Source organism: Tachyglossus aculeatus, chromosome 4 (assembly GCF_015852505.1).
Source record: "Tachyglossus aculeatus isolate mTacAcu1 chromosome 4, mTacAcu1.pri, whole genome shotgun sequence".
Taxonomy (NCBI): Eukaryota; Metazoa; Chordata; class Mammalia; order Monotremata; family Tachyglossidae; genus Tachyglossus; species Tachyglossus aculeatus.
The window spans coordinates 113,748,313-113,767,126 of NC_052069.1; the positions used below are offsets into that span (position 1 = coordinate 113,748,313).

Consider the following 18,814-nt stretch of genomic DNA (forward strand, 5'->3'; position numbering starts at 1 on the left):
ACCCCTTATGAGACAGGGACAGGAAGAAGAAGGCTGCTCTTCTGGAGGACAGAGGAGATCAGGCCCGGCGGATGGGCAATGGGGAAGGGCCGAGGATCCCATGGAGCAGCTCCTGAGCTTTCTGCCCAGTTCTTCCCGGGGCCGGTGCACTGAGAGCCTGATAAGCTCTATCGCTAACCAGCCCGGGCACCGTGACCCAGTTCGAGGCCAGGCTGATGGCTGGGATGCTACAGAAGGGAGAACTGAAGGGACCTGGGGTAGGGGCTGGAGAACAGGAGAGAGGGAGAGAGGGGGAGAGAGGGAAAAAGGGACAGAAGGAGAGAGAGGGGGGACTGATCCAACGCTTAGAACAGTGCTTCGCGCATAGTAAGCCCTTAGAGAAGCAGTGTGGCTCAGCGGAAAGAGCCCGGGCTTGGGAGTCAGAGGTCATTCATTCACTCAATCGTATTTTATGAGCTCTTATTGTGTGCAGAGCACTGTACTAAGCGCTTGGCAAGAACAAGTTGGCAACATATAGAGATAGTCCTTACCCAACAGCGGGCTCATAGTCTAGAAGGGGGAGACAGACAACAAGACAAAACATATTAACAAAATAAAATAAATAGAATGGTAAATATGTACAAGTAAAATAGAGTAATAAATCTGTACAAACATATATACAGGTGCTGTGGGGAGGGGAAGGAGGTAGGGTGGGGGGAGGGGGAGGAGGAGAGGAAAAAGGGGGCTCAGTCTGGGAAGGTCTCCTGGAGGAGGTGAGCTCTCAGTAGGGCTTTGAAGGGAGAAGGAGAGCTAGCTTGGCGGATGTGCGGAGGGAGGGCATTCCAGGCCAGGGGGAGGATGTGGGCCGGGGGCCGACGGCGGGGCAGGCGAGAACGAGGCACGGTGAGGAGGTTAGCGGCAGAGGAGCGGAGGGTGCGGGCTGGGCAGGAGAAGGAGAGAAGGGAGGTGAGGTAGGAGGGGGCGAGGTGATGGACAGCCTTGAAGCCGAGAGTGAGGAGTTTTTGCCTGATGCATAGGTTGATTGGTAGCCAGCCACTGGAGAGTTTTGAGGAGGGGAGTAACATGCCCAGAGTGTTTCTGCACAAAGATGATCCAGGCAGCAGCGTGAAGTATAGATGGAAGTGGGGAGAGACAGGAGGATGGGAGAGACAGGAGGATGGGAGATCAGAGAGGAGACCAGAGAGATCAGGTCATGGGTTCTAATCCCGGCTCCACCATTTGTCAGCTGTGTAACTTTGGGCAAGCCAGTTAACTTCTCTGGGCCTGTTACCTCACCTGTCAAATGGGGAATAAGACTGTGAGACCCATGAGGGACAACCTGATTACCTTGTATCCTCCCATGCTTAGAACAGTGCTTGGCACACAGTAAGTGCATAATAATAATAATAATAGTATTGTCCCACAGTTTTAATCCCCATTTTACAGATGAGGTAACTGAGGCACAGAGAAGTTAAATGACTTGCCCAAAGTCATATAGTTGGCAGTTGGCAGAGCCGGGATTTGAACCCATGACCTCTGACTCCAAAGCCCATGCTCTTTCCACTGAGCCATGCTGCTTCTCCAACAAATACCATCATTATTATTATTATTATTAACAAATGCCATCATTATTATGAAGAGAGAAAGAGAGAGAGAGGGAAAGATGAAGAGAGAAACAGAGAGATAGACAGCAACAGAGACAGAGGCCCCTTGATGGCTCCCTAAGGCTCTTTAAGGGGAGGAGAAAGAAGAGAGGTGGGAAGTAAAGCCCCTGAGGAAAAGCCTATAGCTGACAACTAGGTCAGCTTTCTGCAAGGGCAGTGAGGTCCTGGGCCCTCTGATCAAGTACTCACCAATCTCTCCTTCATTGTTGAGGTCAAACTCCACGTATTTCTCTGGAAGACACAGCAAGAGTCAGGGTTAGCCTCCCAGGAGGAGAGGAAGCCATCAGCCTAGAGAGGACTCAGGGCAGAGGGACTGAGGACAGAGAAACGGCTCAGTCCCCAAATGGCAGGAGCCCGGCCCAAGGTCTGAGGTTCTCCCGCAGCTCCCTCTCCCCAGCTTATCCATTCTGATTCCCCCCACCCCAGCTGTGTGCCATAAGGCATGACGGAGAAAGAAAGGGAGGGTGAGGTGGGGAAGCAGAAAGTTCTGCATGGCAGAGGGGCTAGAGCACAGGCCTGGGGGTCAGACGGTCATGGTTTCTAATCCCAGCTCCTCTTGTCTGCCGTGTGGCCTTGGACAAGTAACTTTACTTCTCGGTGCCTCGGTTACCTCATCTGTAAAATGCGGATGGAGACCGTGAGCACTATGTGGGATGGGGACTGTGTCCAGCCCGATTTGCTTGTATCCACCCCAGCACTTAGTAAAGTGTCTAGCACATAATAAGCGTTTAACAATCAATCAATCAATCGTATTTATTGAGCACTTACAAGTAGCATAATTATTATTATTAAAGTTCCTTTCTGATTTTAGCAAGTCCACTGGGGCTGCCCGATTCTGTATTTCCAGGTTTGGCCAAGACAATGGGGCTGGATCAGTAGAGAGGCAGCAGTTGAGAAGAGACCCCCTTGTGGGGCTCCTGGGAGTCCTGATTTATCATCGCTATTCACCATCGACATGCTGTGTGACTTTGCAAATGTCACCCAACCTCTCTGGGCTCCGGTTTTCTGCCTCCCACTGTGAAATGGAGGGAATAGTAATAATAACGATGGCATTTGTTAAGTGCTTACTATGTGCGAAGCACTGTTCTAAGCACTGGGGAGGATACAAGGTGATCAGATTGTCCTACGTGGGGCTTACAGTCTTAATCCCCATTTTAAAGATGAGGGAACTGAGGCACAGAGAAGTGAAGTGACTTGCCCAAAGTCACACAGCTGACAAGTGAAGGAGCAGGGATTTGAACCCATGACCTCTGACTCCCAAGCCCGTGCTCTTTCCATTGAGAAGGGAACAGTACCTTCCCCTAGCTGTCAAACAGAGACAGTGGGGGCATATGAGGACATTTGCAATAAGCTCCCTGAGCTTCTACAAAGAAAGAAATCCAATTATCAAGGAGACAAAAGAAAGAGCAGGGAGGGAGGTGGGGATCAGCTTCTTCTTCCTGGAGAGGAGGAGGAAGAGGAAGAGGAGAAGAAGGATGAGGAGGGAGAGGAAGAGGAGGAGGAGGACAAGGACAAAGTGGAAGAGGAGGAGGAGGAGGACAGGGAGGAAGAGGAGCATGAGGAGGAGAGGAAGAGGAGGAGGATGAGGCAGATAGAGGAGGAGGATGGAGGAGTAGGCAGAGCTGCATTTTCCCTCTAGGTGAGCTAAGAGCGACAGGCTCCGCTGTGCCTTTTGCTCCTGAGAGACCTAGCCTAGATGAAAATGAAGATCAGCCCTGGATCTTAAAGAAGTCACTCCAACTCCTGGCCACAGAGGCCGGGGCTGCACGTCCCTGGCAGATGCGGATTTCTCCACAAACCCATTCGCTATATGTTGACCCACATACACTCCCTATGTATATGTTTTCTCTTCTTCTGGGGCGGCCGGCTGGAAACCGCCAGGCAGGGCGGCAAACAGAGGGGCCTTTATGCCGTCCCCCCGGCCCCAGCGCAGCCTACATGTTCGTGTTTTCTTTTCATCCCGTGCTGCCGGGATTCAATGGCCCGAAATCCTTCCCCGCTGCCCCGGTGTGGCTACACAAATGCCCATTCTCTGCAGGGGCTTCCAAACCTCTCCCTCTCAGAGGGTGCACAATGGGCTGATTGTAAGGGGCTGCGGGAGCCAACGGGGCAGGGGCAGAATAGCAGGGCCGGCCCTGGGGGCCGGGGGCAGGGGGGAGGAGAGGAGGAAGGAGGGGGAGGGGGAAGGGAGGGCAGAGGAGGTGCCCGTGGCTGGGTCCAGCACTCTGGGGGTTCGGAAGTGGGCCATGTGTGGGACAAAAGATCTTGGGAGCAGAGGAAAAGGTACCACCATCCCACTTGTCCTGGGAAGCCCACGGGGCCCTCTGGCACGGAGCCTGAAGTAGAGCCCGAAGTGGGAAGGGAAGGATCTGGGCCCGGCTCTGCAGATCTCAATGCTCTGATATTACAAGTGTCCAGAGGGAGTGAGGATTGCAGTCTTTTGTCCCAAGCTTTCCCACGGCACAGGGTTTGCAGGTAGGGGAAGGAGCGGGGGAGACGAGGCTGACCCCACGACTCACCTTTGAAGGCGGCCAACTTCTCCTCCAGGTCCTCTTCATCGCTGAATTTCTGGTCACAGAGAAACTCCTGAGAGATGGAGAAAGCGTGAGATGGAGTGGGAGGTGGAACAGGTGGGAGATTCCAGAGGTTTGGGCGGGTGGTGAGGGGCACTGTCCGGTGTCCCTGACCGCAGAGGCTGGTTTGGCCAGGCTGACCACAGAGAAGTAGAGCTGGGCAGGGGGGTTGGAGCTCGACTGACCCTGTTCAGCCCAAGTCTTCAGGGCCTCAGGAGAACCAAGGCAGCTCCAGGGGGACCTTGGGTTAGGGTTCATTCACCCTAGCTGACTCCAGGGACCTCAACTCAAATCATGACAGCCTCTCTACTGCTTCTCTGGGCTACAGATCTCTTCTGGCCACTCTGGGAGTCAATCAATCAGTCAATCAATCAATTGTATTTATGTGCAGAGCACTACACTAAAGACTTGGGAGAGTACACTACAACAGCTTAGCAGACATGTTCCCTGCCCACCTTGAGATTTCAGACTAGAGGGGAAGATAGACGTTAAATATAAATAATTTAAAAATATGTTCATAATTGCTGTGTGAATGCCCTAAGATCACAGATTCAAGTGTATAAAAGAAGCAGAAAGGAGAGGAAGCCGGGGAAAAGAGGGTTTAATCAGGGAAGGGCTCTTGGAGGAGATGTGATGTTAATAATACTTTGAAGGTGGGGAGAGTGATGATCTGGCATATATGGAGCAGGAGGGAATTCTAGGTTAGGAGGAAGACATGGGAAAGGGGTCGGCCGCGAGATAGACTAGATCAGGACACAGGGAGTAAGCGGGCCTAGAGAAGCAAAGTGTGTGGACTGGGTTTTAGTAGGAGATCACTGATGTGAGGTAGGGTGGGGCGAGGTGATTGAGTGCTTTAAAGTCGACATTGAGGAGTTTCTGTTTGATGCAGGGGTGGATGAGCAACCGTTGGAGGTTCCTGAGGAGTGGAGAGACACAGACTGAACATTTTTATAGAAAAATGATCTGTGCAGCAGAGTAAAGCATGGACTGGAGTGGGAAGAGAAAAGAGACAGGGAGGTGAGCAAGGAGCCAGATTCAGTAAACAAGCCTGGGTAGGATAAGTGCTTCGATCAGTGTGGTAGCAGTTTGGATGGAGAGGAAAGAGTGGATTTTAGCAATTTTGTGCACGGGGTTGGGGGCCAGGGTCTCTCTCTTGTTCTACTTCACCTAGGGACTGACTGTTCCTGCTATGTTCTTTAGTGTCTCTCCCCAAGTCCTGGTTTCCCTCAAAAGACCAAGGGATTCTCACTCTTTCCTGGCTGAGAAGGAGATGGAGACCCAAAGACTAGCTGAGAATCAAAATCCCAAGCTCCATTGCCCTCCCCACAAATACTGAGGAAGAAACACACACTGCCCTGCTTAGAGAGCCACTCTTGACCTTGCGGAGAGTTTCCTAGTCTTCCGGGCCAATTGTTTTTGTTGTTATTATTATGTTGGGGTTTTTTTATGGCGCTTGTCAACTGCTTACTATATGCCTGGACACTGCACTCAACACTGAGGCAGATACAAGGTAATCAGTTCACACAACAGACAAGTGGTGGAGCCAGGATTAGAACCCAGGCTGTGCTGACAGAAAACCTAAGCGCAAAACCCTTGGCTGCTTCCCACTAACCAGTCCGTCATTCAATTGTATGTGTTTATTGAAAGCTCACTGTGTGCAAAGCACTGTACTAAGTGCTTGGGAGAGTACAGTGCAACAATAAATAGATACATTCCCTCCCCACAGTGAGTTTACAGTCCTTGCCCCCAGTTCTGGCTGGCTGTTTTAGCTCTCGTCTTATTAATATGCTTCCCCACCTACCTATTTTGTGCCCATTTTTCTGTCACTGGGACTCACTCTTCTGCATCTTGCAGAGATCTTGGAAGCCTCTCCTTTCTGCTGTTCTCTTTCAAACTCTTTTCCCCACTTTCTCTCCCTCCTTCCTCCTCCATGCAAGTGCCAGGGCTCTACCCTCAATTAATCAACCAACACTATACAGATGCTGTGCCAAGCACTTGGGAGAGGACAATAGAGTTGGCAGATATGACCCTTGCCTCCAAGGAGCTAACAATCTAATGGGGAAGACAGACACTAAAATGCTCTGCACACAGTAAGCGCTCAATAAATACGATCGAATGAATGAATGAAATAATAGGTAAGAGGAAGCAAAGAAATATAAGTCAGTGTAATGGGGTTGGGGTAGGAATACCCAAAGATGAGGCGATACAGAAGTGCTGAAAGGGGCTAGTCTTTGGGGGCACAGGGTAGGGAGATGAGAGAGCAAGCAAGGCCAGTTCTGAATCTGCCCCGGGTGCGGATCCTCTAAGTATTCACCTGACCAAAGTGGCCCTTGTCCTGACTGCATTTGCAGAAAGGGGAACAATCCAATTCGTTGCAGTTCCTGACTGTCAAAGAGCTGACCTGCCATTCTGTTTGAAGACCACCCTTGAGGACTGTGAGAATGCATTGATGGATGTGGGCATCACGCTGAGAATCCCTTGTGCCCTTGAAAACACAGTAGCGTGCCTCTCCTGGCGCCTGCTCAGACACCAAACTTTGTCAGCTGGACTAGCGGTTGAGTCAAAGGACCTGGGAAGGCTGGAAGTCAGAGAACGTGGGTTCTAATCCCAGCTCTGCCACTTGTTTGCTGTGTGACCTCAGACAAGCCTTCGCTTCTCTGTGCCTCAGCTACCTCATCCGTAAAATGGGGATGAAGACTGTGAGCCCCATGTGGGACAGGGACTGTGTCTGGCCTGATTACCTTGTCTCTAAGCCAGTGCTTAGAACAGTGCTTGGCACACACTAAGTGCTTAACAAATACCACCATTATTGTAATTATTGAGTTGTTTTGGTAATTTTGGTGATGGTGCGCATACATCCAGCCACACTCTCCCGGTCCTGTTATGTCCAAAGACCCACACTCCACAATGGCTGATAGAGAAAACGGACACAGGCTGAGATTCCAGAACAGAATACCTCTGAGACCTCATTAGCAACAGAGAGCAATATTTGAGTACGACGGTTGGGGTGACAATCTGCCATGTCTCATCTCATCTTGTCTTAAGCTGTGGAGTCGTCTCTGGCCCCTAGCGACTCCATAGACGTATCTCTCCCAGAACGCCCCACTCTCCATCTGCAATCGCTTTGGTAGCGTATCCGTAGAGTTCTCTTGGTCAAAAAATGGAAGTGATTTACCACTGCCTTCTTCCACACAGTCAACTTGGGTTTCGGCCTTTGACTCCCATGCTGCTGCTGCCCAGCACAGGTGAGTTTTGACGTGTAGCAGAATTCCTTCAACTCGCTAGCCACTGCCCAAGCTAGAATGAAATGGGTACGCCTCTGCTTGACTTTCCCTCCCATAACCGAGACTGGTAGTGTACTGGAAACTCTCCAGGTGCCATCCTGAGAGGGGTAATCTGCTATGGGAACCTTTAATTCTGGCCATTCATTCATTCAGTCGTATTTATTGAGCATTTACTTTGTGCAGAACACTGTACTAAGCACTTGGGAAAGTACAATATGTCCCCTGCACGGTTCTAACCCAAACGGAATGGGGTCAGAATTCCAGTTCCAGTTCAGAGAAGCGGCCCGGCTACCGGGACGGACTGAACCACCAGTGCGGAGAGCTGAATGGAGCCAAAGACAACAATAATGCAGGAGACCAACTATGAGCAGGGAGTTTTCTCCAAATTAAGCCTGCAGGAAATACAATCCAAAACTTTCCTGTAAGTCAGTCTCCCTTCTGTGCAGTATGGGCTGCGGTAATAATCATCCTCGTGATCATCAGAGGTATTTATTGAGCTCTTACTGTGTACAGAGCACTGCACTAAGCACCTGGGAGAGTAAGTAGACATGCTCCTTGCCCACAATGAGCTTAGCAATACCTCTGCCCTCTCGCTAGTCCAGTCACGAGGATGAGATGGGAAGGGCTTTGGTTCCTGAAGAAGACTAGCTGTGGAGTACGATCACCTATTAGACTGAGTCCCTGGGTGGGATTAAGATAAGGCAGTTTGGCCCTGAGTCAAATCCTACTGTTGACGGAGGCTTTGGGTTCCTGTAATGGATGGGTGGACCAGATTGTGTTGGGGGAGGGTGCAGAGACTCTCTGTGCTAGTCTTAGGAGATGGCCGGTCAGAAACCTTCCTCAGAGGGGAACAGAGCAGATATTCTACCTCAAATTCATAGATTTGAGTCCCTCGAGGGACAGGGTGCGGGTTTAACTCCCACCTGGCTACTCTTTCAACATTTAGAACTGTGGTAAACGTTTACTAAATACTATTCCTACTGATGAATTCTATACAATGCAGATAGAAATTTAGGTGTGTCATTTTCTCTGCTCCTCCTCGGCAATCACTGGGGACAGGATTTCCCCAGGAAGGGCTCTCATCTGAAGAAAACCTGTGGATTCTTCTACTAATAATGTCAGTGGCATTTGATAAAGACGAACTATTGGCCTAGTATTATAGCGAGCACTGGGATAGATACTATATATGCAGATGTCCCTATCCCACAAGGGGTTCACTGTGTAAGGGGGAGGGAGAACAGGTACTGAATCCCCCATTTTACAGACAGGGAAACCGGGGCACAGAGAAGTCACGTGACCAGTCCAACTTAACTTCTCCCCAATCCCAGCTCTGCCACTTGTCTGCTGTGTGACCTTCGGCAAGTCACTTCACTTCTCTGGGCCTCAGTTACCACATCTATAAAATGGGGATTAAAACTGTGAGCTCCATGTGGTACAGAGACTGTCTCCAACCTGATTGACTTGTATCTACCCTAGAGTTTAGAACAGTGCTTGGCATGTAGTAAGCATTTAACAAGTACCACAATTAAAGTGCTGTGGGAGTGGGGATGAATAAAGGGAGCAAGTCAGGGCAACACAGAAGGGAGGGGGAGAAGAGGAAAGGAGGGACTAGTCAGGGAAGGCCTCTTGGAGGAGATGAGCCTCCAATAAGCCTAGAGAGAGGATGCTTGCTGAGAAGCAGCCTAGCTCAGTGGAAAGAGCCCGGGCTTTGGAGTCAGAGGTCATGGGTTCAAATCCCAGCTCCGCCAACTGTCAGCTGTGTGACTTTGGGCAAGTCACTTAACTTCTCTGGTCCTCAGTTACCTCATCTGTAAAATGGGGATGAAAAACTGTGAGCCTCCCGTGAGACAACCTGATCACCTTGTAACCTCCCCAGCACTTAGAACGGTGCTTTACACATAGTAAGTGCTTAATACCATCATCATTATTATTATTCATTCATTCAATTGTATTTATTGAGCTCTTACTGTATACAGAACACTGTATATGCTTTTGGGAAGTACAAGTCGACAACATATAGAGAATGTCCCTACCCAATAACAGGCTCACAGTCTAGAAGGGGGAGACAGACAACAAAACATGTAGACAGGTGACAAAACATTTAGACAGGTGAAGCGCTTGCTACTTTGCTCTGGACACAGTAAATGCTCAATAAATATCTTTGATTGAAAATCCACAACATTTAACCATGCTAGAAAGGTGAGTCTACCATAGGCTTTGATCAAACCTAAAATAAAATTCTGGATTTTTAATTTTTTTACAGTCAAAGACATTTTCCCTTGTAGTGAGCAATGATTCCTGGAAAGTTTTGGAAATCTTCTTAGAGATGTGAAATGGGTAATGTATGGGATAGAACTTCCCACCCAGGAAGCCACTGATATTTGCACTTAGCAGCCTGGAAAGGGAGAGGCAGCTGAGATTCAGTCCCTGGTGTAGTGGATAGAGCAAGGGCCTGGGAGCTGAAGGTCACGGGTTCTAATCCTGGTCTTGTCTGCTGTGTGACCCTGGGCAAGTCACTTCACTTCTCCGGGCTTCAGTTAACCTCATCTATAAAATGGGGATCGAGACTGGGAGCCCCACATGGGACAGGGACCGTGTCCAACCTGATGTTTGGTTCCCTTTGATTCCCTTCAAAGCCCTACTGAGAGCTCACCTCCTCCAGGAGGCCTTCCCAGACTGAGCTCCCTCCTTCCTCTCCCCCTCCCCATCCCCCCACCTTACCTCCTTCCCCTCCCCACAGCACCTATATATATACGTATATATGTTTGTACATACTTATTACTCTATTTATTTTACTTGTACATATTTATTCTATTTATTTTATTTTATTAATATGTTTTGTTTTGTTGTCTGTCTCCCCCTTCTAGACTGTGAGCCTGCTGTTGGGTAGGGACCGTCTCTATATGTTGCCAACTTGTACTTCCCAAGTGCTTAGTACAGTGCTCTGCACACAGTAAGCGCTCAATAAATACGATTGAATGAATGAATGAATGTGCTTGTATCCACCCCAGAGCTTAGTACGGTGCTCTGCACACAGTCCCTGTCCCACATGGGGCTCACAGTTTTAATCCCCATTTTCCATATGAGGTAACTGAGGCACAGAGAATGTAAGTGACTTGCTCAGGGTCACCTGACAGAAAAGGGGCAGAGCCAGGATTAGAATCCAGATCCTTCTAACTCCCAGGCCTGTGCTCTAGCCACTAGGCAATGCTGCTTCTCTAGACCTAATGAGCAGGGAATGTGTCTGCTAATTCTGTTGCATTGTACTTTCCCAAGCGCTTAGTGCAGTGCTCTGCACATAGTAAGCATCCCATAAATACCACTGATTGTTGGACTGATTGGTGTCAGCAGGGCAGAGTTGTCCCCAGCATCCTCTCTCATTCATTCTTTCATTCAATCGTATTTATTGAATGCTCACTGTATGCAGAGCACTGGACTAAGCTCTTGGGAAGTCCAAATTGGCAACATATAGAAATGGTCCCTACCCAACAGCGGGCTCACAGTCTAGAAGAGGGAGACAGACAACAAAACAAAACGTATTAACAAAATAAAATAAATAGAATAAATATGTACAAATAAAATAGAGTAATAAATACATACAAACATATATACATATATACAGGTGCTGTGGGGAGGGGAAGCAGCTAAGGCTGGGGGGATGGAGAGCAGCATGGCATGGTGGTTACAGCACAGTCCTGGGAGTCAGAAGGTCATGGGTTCTAATCCTGGCTCTGCCACTTGTCTGCTGTGTGACCTTGGGCAAATCACTTCACTATCCTTCAGTTACCTCATCTGTAAAATGAGGACTGAGACTGTGAGCCCGACATGGGACAGGGACTGTGTCCAACCCGATTTGTTTGTATCCACCCTAGTGCTTAGTACAGTGCCTGGCACACAGTAAGCACTTAACATTATTATTATTATTATTAATGACTTCCTCTCCTGACCCTACCCCTCTGAGGCCATCTCCAACTCCTGTGCCTGTAGGCTGGTCACGGAAGACCAGGCAGATGGAAGGCGGATACAAGTTCAAGTGCACATGAGCAGCTCATTTTAGTTTACGTTTGCTTTTGCAGGTCGGAAAATCAACCCTAAAATGGGAGGGAAACTGAAGAGGAGGAAAACTGGACAATTAGGGGGCTGTGCAAACAAAGCTGAGGGAAAACGGCAGGGAAATCTGAGCCCAGAAGCCAGGAATGCTTGAGAACCTTCAGCCCTACTGGGCCAGTGAACATGTTAATTATAATGGTATTTGTTAGGCGCTTACTATGTGCCAAGCACTGTTCTAAGCACTGGGGTAGATACGAGGTAATCAGGTTGTCCCACGTGGGGCTCCAAGTCTTAATCCCCATTTTACAGATAACTGAGGCACAGAGAAGTTAAGTGGCTTGCCCGAGGTCACACGGCAGATAAGTGGTGGAGCCGGGATTAGAACCCACATCCTCTGACTCCCAAATCTGTGCTCTTTTTGCTAAGCCACGCTTCTTTCTTACTCACAGAGCAACCAACAGGACATAGTGGGTGTTCCAGGAGCGGCTGAGACCTTCACGTAGGAAGCTGGATGCTCTAGGTATTTATTGGTCTAGAGGCAGGGGGCTGGATGAGATGACCTCTTGAAATCAATTTGAATAAGATTCTCTGGAGAGAAGTGGGATATGAAAGGGCAGGGGGCCTCTGCCTCCCACCCTCTCACTCCTGGATGGCCCCTCCCGAAGCTGGGAGTGGAAATGGACCAAGAAATCTGGGAGAGGACTCGCTTCCCCAGGAGGTGTTGTCAACTCTATCCAAACAGAGAAATGGAAACACTATCAATCATCAATCAATTGTATTTATTGAGCGCTTACTGTGTGCAGAGCACTGTACTAAGCACTTGGGAAGTCCAAGTTGGCAACATATAGAGACAGCCCCTACCCAACAGTGGGCTCACAGTCTAGAAGAGAGGAAGCTTCTTCTAGAGTGGACGTCTTCCAGACTGTGAGCCTTTTCGGGGGCAGGGATTGTCTCTGTTGCTGAGTTGTAGTTCCCAAGCGCTTAGTACAGTGCTCTGCACACAGTAAGAGCTCACTAAATACCACTGACTGATTGACTGAAGCAAGAAAAAAGCAGAAGGCTAAATCCAAAGACTCATTCATTCAATCATATTTATTGAGCGCTTACTGTGTGCAGAGCACTGGACTAAGCGCTTGAAGCTGTAAATGGCAATAAGATGGAGTCCCCGAGCATGTGGGACTGGAGTTCCAGCTCTAAGAGGACAAGAACCATGTCAGGGGTGGGACGGTGCATTGCTTAGCGCAGTGTGGGTGCCTTGAAGGTAGCAAACCACGCCAATACCCTCCCAGGGAAAACTTCCCGGCTCCTGGTCACTGTGAATGAAAAACAACCAATCGCGCAAGTGAAGCCAGCCCAAAAGAAATTCCACCTTCGGGTTCCAGTGACCCTGAACTTGGTGCTCACCGCGGACGAAGCCGGCAAAATCCGGGGTGACACTGTATCCCTGGGTCACGCGATGGCTTATCAACCGCCTTCGTTATAAGATATTAACAAGGACATGAGATAAGGGTGCCCAGGTGGACCGTCCCGTTGCGGCCTGGCACCCAATCGCACAGGGTGGCACATGCAAACTCACCAGAAGGCAGTGCATGCCCAGGCAGTCTTGGCCCCGGATGGATGCACAGCCGGGGATCCCTTCCCTTCCCGGCAGGGCTCCCTGCCCTCAAGAATCCTGATTCTGGAATGACTTTTATGAAAAAAAGGGGTAGAGAGAGGCCCAAATGCCCCTCAGATACGTATATATGTTTGTACATATTTATTACTCTATTTATTTTACTTGCACATACCTATTCTATTTATTTTATTTTGTTAGCATGTTTGGTTTTGTTCTCTGTCTCCCCCTTTTAGACTGTGAGCCCACTGTTGGGTAGGGACTGTCTCTATATGTTGCCAACTTGGACTTCCCAAGTGCTTAGTACAGTGCTCTGCAATCAATCAGTCGTATTTATTGAGCGCTTACTGTGTGCAGAGCACACAGTACACACAGTACACACAGAGTACTCTGCACACAGTAAGCGCTCAATAAATACGATTGATTGACTGATTGATTGATTGATCTGGGAGACCGGGACCTGCGGCTGGCTCCAAGTCAGAGATCAATCAATCAATCAATCGTATTTATTGAGCGCTTACTATGTGCAGAGCACTGTACTAAGCGCTTGGGAAGTACAAATTGGCATCACATAGAGACAGTCCCTACCCAACAGCGGGCTCACAGTCTAGAAGGGGGAGACAGACCACAAAACAAAACATAGTAACAAAATAAAATAAATAGAATAAATTTGTACGAATAAAATAAATAGATAAATAGAGTAATTAATAGGTGCAAACATATATACAGGTGCTGTGGGGAGGGGAAAGAGGTAAGGCAGGGAGGATGGGGAGGGGGAGGAGGGGGAGAGAAAGGAGGGGGCTCAGTCTGGGGAACTCACCTAAGTCCCCGGTTCTAATCCCCGCCCCGCACTTATCTGCTGTGTGACCTTGGGCAAGTCACTTCACTTCTCTGGGCCTCAGTTACCTCAACTGTTAAACAGGGATTGAGCTGTGAGCCCCACGTGGGACAGGGACTGCGCCCAACCCGATTTGCTTGACTTCACTCCAGCACTTAGTACAGTGTCTGACACGTAGTAGTGCTTAACAAATACCACAATTATTGTGGAGCAGCTGCGTGGCTGAGTGGATACAGCACCGGCCTGGAAGCCAAAAGGACCTGGATTCTAACGCTATCTCTGCCGCTCTTCTGCTGTGTGACCTTGGGCAAGTCACTTCACTTCTTCGGGCCTCAATTACCTCATCTGTAAAATGGGGATTAAGAATGTGAGTCCCATGTGAGACAGGGACTGTGTCCAACCTGATTAACTCGTATCTACCCCAGCACTTAGAACAATGCTTGGCACACAGTAAGCACTTAACAAATACCATAATTAATTAATGAACAGGGACTGTATCCAAACTGATTAGCTTGTATCTACCCTAGCGCTTAGAACAGTGCTTGGCACATAGTAAGCGCCTAACAAATACCATTATTATTATTATTATTAAGTGCTTACTATGTGCCAAGCATAGTAAGTGTAAGCGCTTAACAAATACCATAATTATTATTGTTAAGTGCTCACTATGTGCTAAGCACTGTTCTAAGCACTGGGGTAGATACAAGGTAATCAGGTTGCCCCAAGTGGGACTCGCAGTCTTAATCCCCATTTTCCAGATGGGGTAACTGAGGCACAGAGTTACCCCCAGACTGAGCCCTCCTTCCTCTCCCCCTTCACCCCTCCCCATCCCCCTGCCTTACCTCCTTCCCCTCCCCACAGCACCTGTACATATGTATATGTTTGTACGTATTTATTACTCTATTTATTTATTTTATTTGTACGTATTTATTCTATTTATCTTATTTTGTTAATACGTTTTGTTTTGTTGTCTGTCTCCCCCTTCTAGACTGTGAGCCCGCTGTTGGGTAGGGACCGTCTCTAGATGTTGCCAACTTGGACTTCCCAAGCGCTTAGTCCAGTGCTGTGCACACAGTCAGCACTCAATAAATATGATTGAATGAATGAATGAATGAATGAATGAATGAACAGAGAAGTTAAGTGACTTGCCACTGTTGGGTAGGGACCGTCTCTAGATGTTGCCAACTTGGACTTCCCAAGCGCTTAGTCCAGTGCTCTGCATACAGTAAGCGCTCAATAAATATGATTGAATGAATGAATGAACAGAGAAGTTAAGTGACTTGCCCAAAGTCACACAGCTGACAAGTACCAAGTACCATAATTAATTCATTTACAGGGACCGTTGTCCAACCTGATTAGCTGGTATGTGCCCCAGTGCTAGAACAGTGCTTGGCACGGAGTAAGCGCTTAACAGATGCTATTATTATTATTATTATTATTATTAGACTTGAACAAGCTGGGCGGGTTGGGCATGAGGTTTGTCAGCAAGGTCCCTGGCCTTCTCTCTAGCCCCGTGGGAAGTTAAAGAAGTCGCTCCCTTTGCCATATAAGGGTAGAGCTGGTTGGCCGGGGGTCGCCCCATCCCCGCTATCCCGGCCGCCCGGAATGTCAGCTATGCTGTGAGCAGGAGGCCTCGCTCCGTCCCTAATCGCTGTGCCGGGGCAGCTGGTGAAATGAAATAAAAACAACAACAGAAAGAGCAGCGGTGGAAATCAAGAGCACAGCATCCCCTTGGCTCTCAGGGAGGCTGGAGATCTGGACTGCCCCCGTACGGGACAGCAGCCGGGGAAGAGGGAGGGTCCCAGAGTGACCTAGTGGATAGAGCTCGGGCTTGGGAGTCAGGAGGATCTGGGTTCTAATCCCGTGAGCCCACTGTTGGGTCGGGACCGTCTCTATATGTTGCCAACTTGTACTTCCCAAGTGCTTAGTACAGTGCTCTGCACACAGTAAGTGCTCAATAAATATGATGCTCCACCTATTCTATTCTATTTTATTTTGTTAGTATGTTTGGTTTTGTTCTCTGTCTCCCCCTTTTAGACTGTGAGCCCACTGTTGGGTAGGGACTGTCTCTATATGTTGCCAACTTGTACTTCCCAAGCGCTTAGTACAGTGCTCTGCACACAGTAAACGCTCAATAAATACGATTGATGATTGATGATGATGAGTCTGCTGTGTGACTGTGGGCAAGCCACTTCACTTCTCTGGGCCTCAGTTACCTCATCTGTAAAAGGGGGATTAAGAATGTGAGCCTCATGAGGGACAGGGACTGTGTTCAACCTGATGTTCAACTTGTATGTAGCCCAGCATCTAGAACAGTGGTGGGCACATGGTAAGCGCATAGCAAGTATGACAATTATTTCCCGGCTCTGCCACTTCATCATCATCATCATCAATCGTATTTATTGAGCGCTTGCTGTGTGCAGAGCACTGTACTAAGCACTTGGGAAGTACAAATTGGCAACATATAGAGACAGCCCCTACCCAACAGTGGGCTCACAGTCTAAAAGGGGGAGACTGTCAGCTTGTCAGCTGTGTGACTTTTGGCAAGTCACAACTTCTCTGGGCCTCAGTTCCCTCATCTGGAAAATGGGAATTAAGACTGTGAGCCCCACGTGGGACAACGAGATTACCTTGTATCTACCCAGAGCTTAGAACAGGGCTTGGCTCATAGTAAGCGCTTAACAAATACCAAAATTATTATTATTATTAATTATTATTGTCCCGGGGATGGCCGAGGAGAGGCCAGGAGAGCCAGGACTGAAAGCCAGTGCTGACTCCCACTATCTCCACAACCAGATGTCCCCAAGGTGGGGGACTTTCTGTTCTTACCCGTTGAGCCACTTAGCCCGAGCAGCTTTAGCACCCAGATATCTGACCCGTTGACTCTTGGGGAAACCCCAGAATATTCTGGGTTTAGGCTGCAGCTGCCAGGGGGACGGATGCCGCTTTTGGTGGGGCCTTTCCGGAGCCCCAGGCTCAGCCCCAAGGCTCGGCTTGGACACTCTGGAGGGAGGAAGGGTTGGGTACCCCTTGCTCAGGAACAAAAATGCGCCAAATAACAAAGGGGAGGTCACTTCCTGTGAACAATGGCTCCTATTCTTCACTCCTTCTGCCACCCAGTATGTCCCTGACATACCATGCCCGGACTCGCTAACCCTCAGGAGCAAACTGAACCAGGGGTCCGCAGACCCCTGTGATCAAGTGGGGAAGGAGGAGAGCTATGGGACTGGACAGTTCTTTCCTCTACTTGCGGAAGACCGTCCACTCCAGGTTCCAGATTTGTCTCAAAGGCAGTGTTGGCTACCTTCTGGCCATGCCACCAACCTGTGTAGGGTTTTCAATCCATCGATCTATAGTATTTATTGGGCACCGACTGTGTGCAAGAAAACTGGGAGAAAACCCCTGGGAGAGTACGGTAAAGTAGATATGATCCCTGTCCTCAAGGAGCTTCTACTGTAGTGTTTTCCCCTGAATCTGGCCTCCTGGATTCTTTCCTAGGGGTTAGTAGAGTGTTCTACCAACAGCAGGTGCTTAATAAATACTGATACTACTATTCTATGGATACACTACCAGAACAATTGCAGGTGGAGGTGGGGCATTCTGGGAGAGACGTGTCTTTGGTGTCGCTATGGGTCGGAGACAGCTGGACAGGATAAGACAAGACAATACTACTACTGCTGTCACTACTCCTACTCCTAACCTCCCCTCCTTGCTTTTCCACTTCCTTCTGCTTCGCCCTGACTTGCTTGCTTTATTCACCCCCCCGTCCCAGCCCCACAGAACTTACATACATTTCCACAATTTATTTATTTCTATTAATGCTTGTCTCCCCCTTTAGACTGTAAGTTTGTTGTGAGCAGAGAATGTGTCTGTTATATTGGTATATTGGACTCTCCCAAATGCTTAGTACAGTGCTCAGTACACTGTAAGCGCTCCGTAACTATGATTGATTGATTCATCGATAGAGCTTCTCCCATCCCAACCCTAAGCAGCCCCACCCAGCCCCTGATTGATTGATTGATGGATAGAGCTCCTATCCCAACCCTAAGCAGCCCCACCCAGTCCCTGCAAGTGTGTCTAATAATAATGATGGCATTTGTTAAGCACCTACTATGTGCGAAGCACTGTTCTAAGCAGGTTGTGGAGTCAGTGCAGACAGACCTGGAGTCTTCCCCTGCAGAGTCAACCATCTCAGCTAAGGGTTTCAAAGCAGTGTGCCTTAGTGAATAGAACATGGGCCCAGAATTATTCAATCATTCATTCAATCATATTTACTGAGTGCTTACTATGTACAGAGTATATACTACATATATAGTATATACTGTATTATACTATGTATAGTACAGAGTACTATACATACTATGTATAGTATAGTACTATACATATACACTATACACTAGCACTATAGTACTATAATATAGTACTATACATACTATGTATAGTACAGAGTACTATACAGTACTATGTATAGTACAGAGCACTGTACTATGCACCTGCAAGAGTACGATACAACAATAAACAGACACATTTCCTACCCACAACGAGCTTACAGTCTAGAGGACCTGTCAGAAGGAACAGGGTTCTAATTCTGGCTCCACTCTTAATAATAATAATAATGATGGCATTTGTTAAGCGCTTACTATGTGCGAAGCACCGTTCTAAGCTTTGTGGGGATACAAAGTGATCAGGTTGTCCCACGTGGGGCTCACAGTCTTTACCCCCTTTTTACAGATGAGGTAACTGAGGCTCAGAGAAGTTAAGTGATTTGCTCAAAGTCACACAGCTGACAAGAGGCAGAGCCAGAATTGGAACCC

General features: G+C 48.5%; 1 protein-coding gene and 1 non-coding gene across 2 annotated transcripts in view; both read right to left on the reverse strand.

Annotated features, from left to right (window-relative positions):
- Positions 1-18,814, reverse strand: part of AIF1L (allograft inflammatory factor 1 like) — a 30,944-nt gene that overhangs the window by 4,606 nt on the left and 7,524 nt on the right. Inside the window, exons 3-4 of the mRNA XM_038745264.1 lie at positions 4,163-4,229; positions 1,833-1,874 (exon numbers count right to left, since the gene is read on the reverse strand). Of these exons, the coding sequence (XP_038601192.1) occupies positions 1,833-1,874; positions 4,163-4,229 (109 nt within the window). The remainder of the gene's footprint in view (positions 1-1,832; positions 1,875-4,162; positions 4,230-18,814) is intronic.
- On the reverse strand, positions 7,472-7,608 carry LOC119927489. Its single transcript, XR_005450486.1, has one exon. It is a non-coding gene; the product is annotated as a small nucleolar RNA SNORA7 (small nucleolar RNA).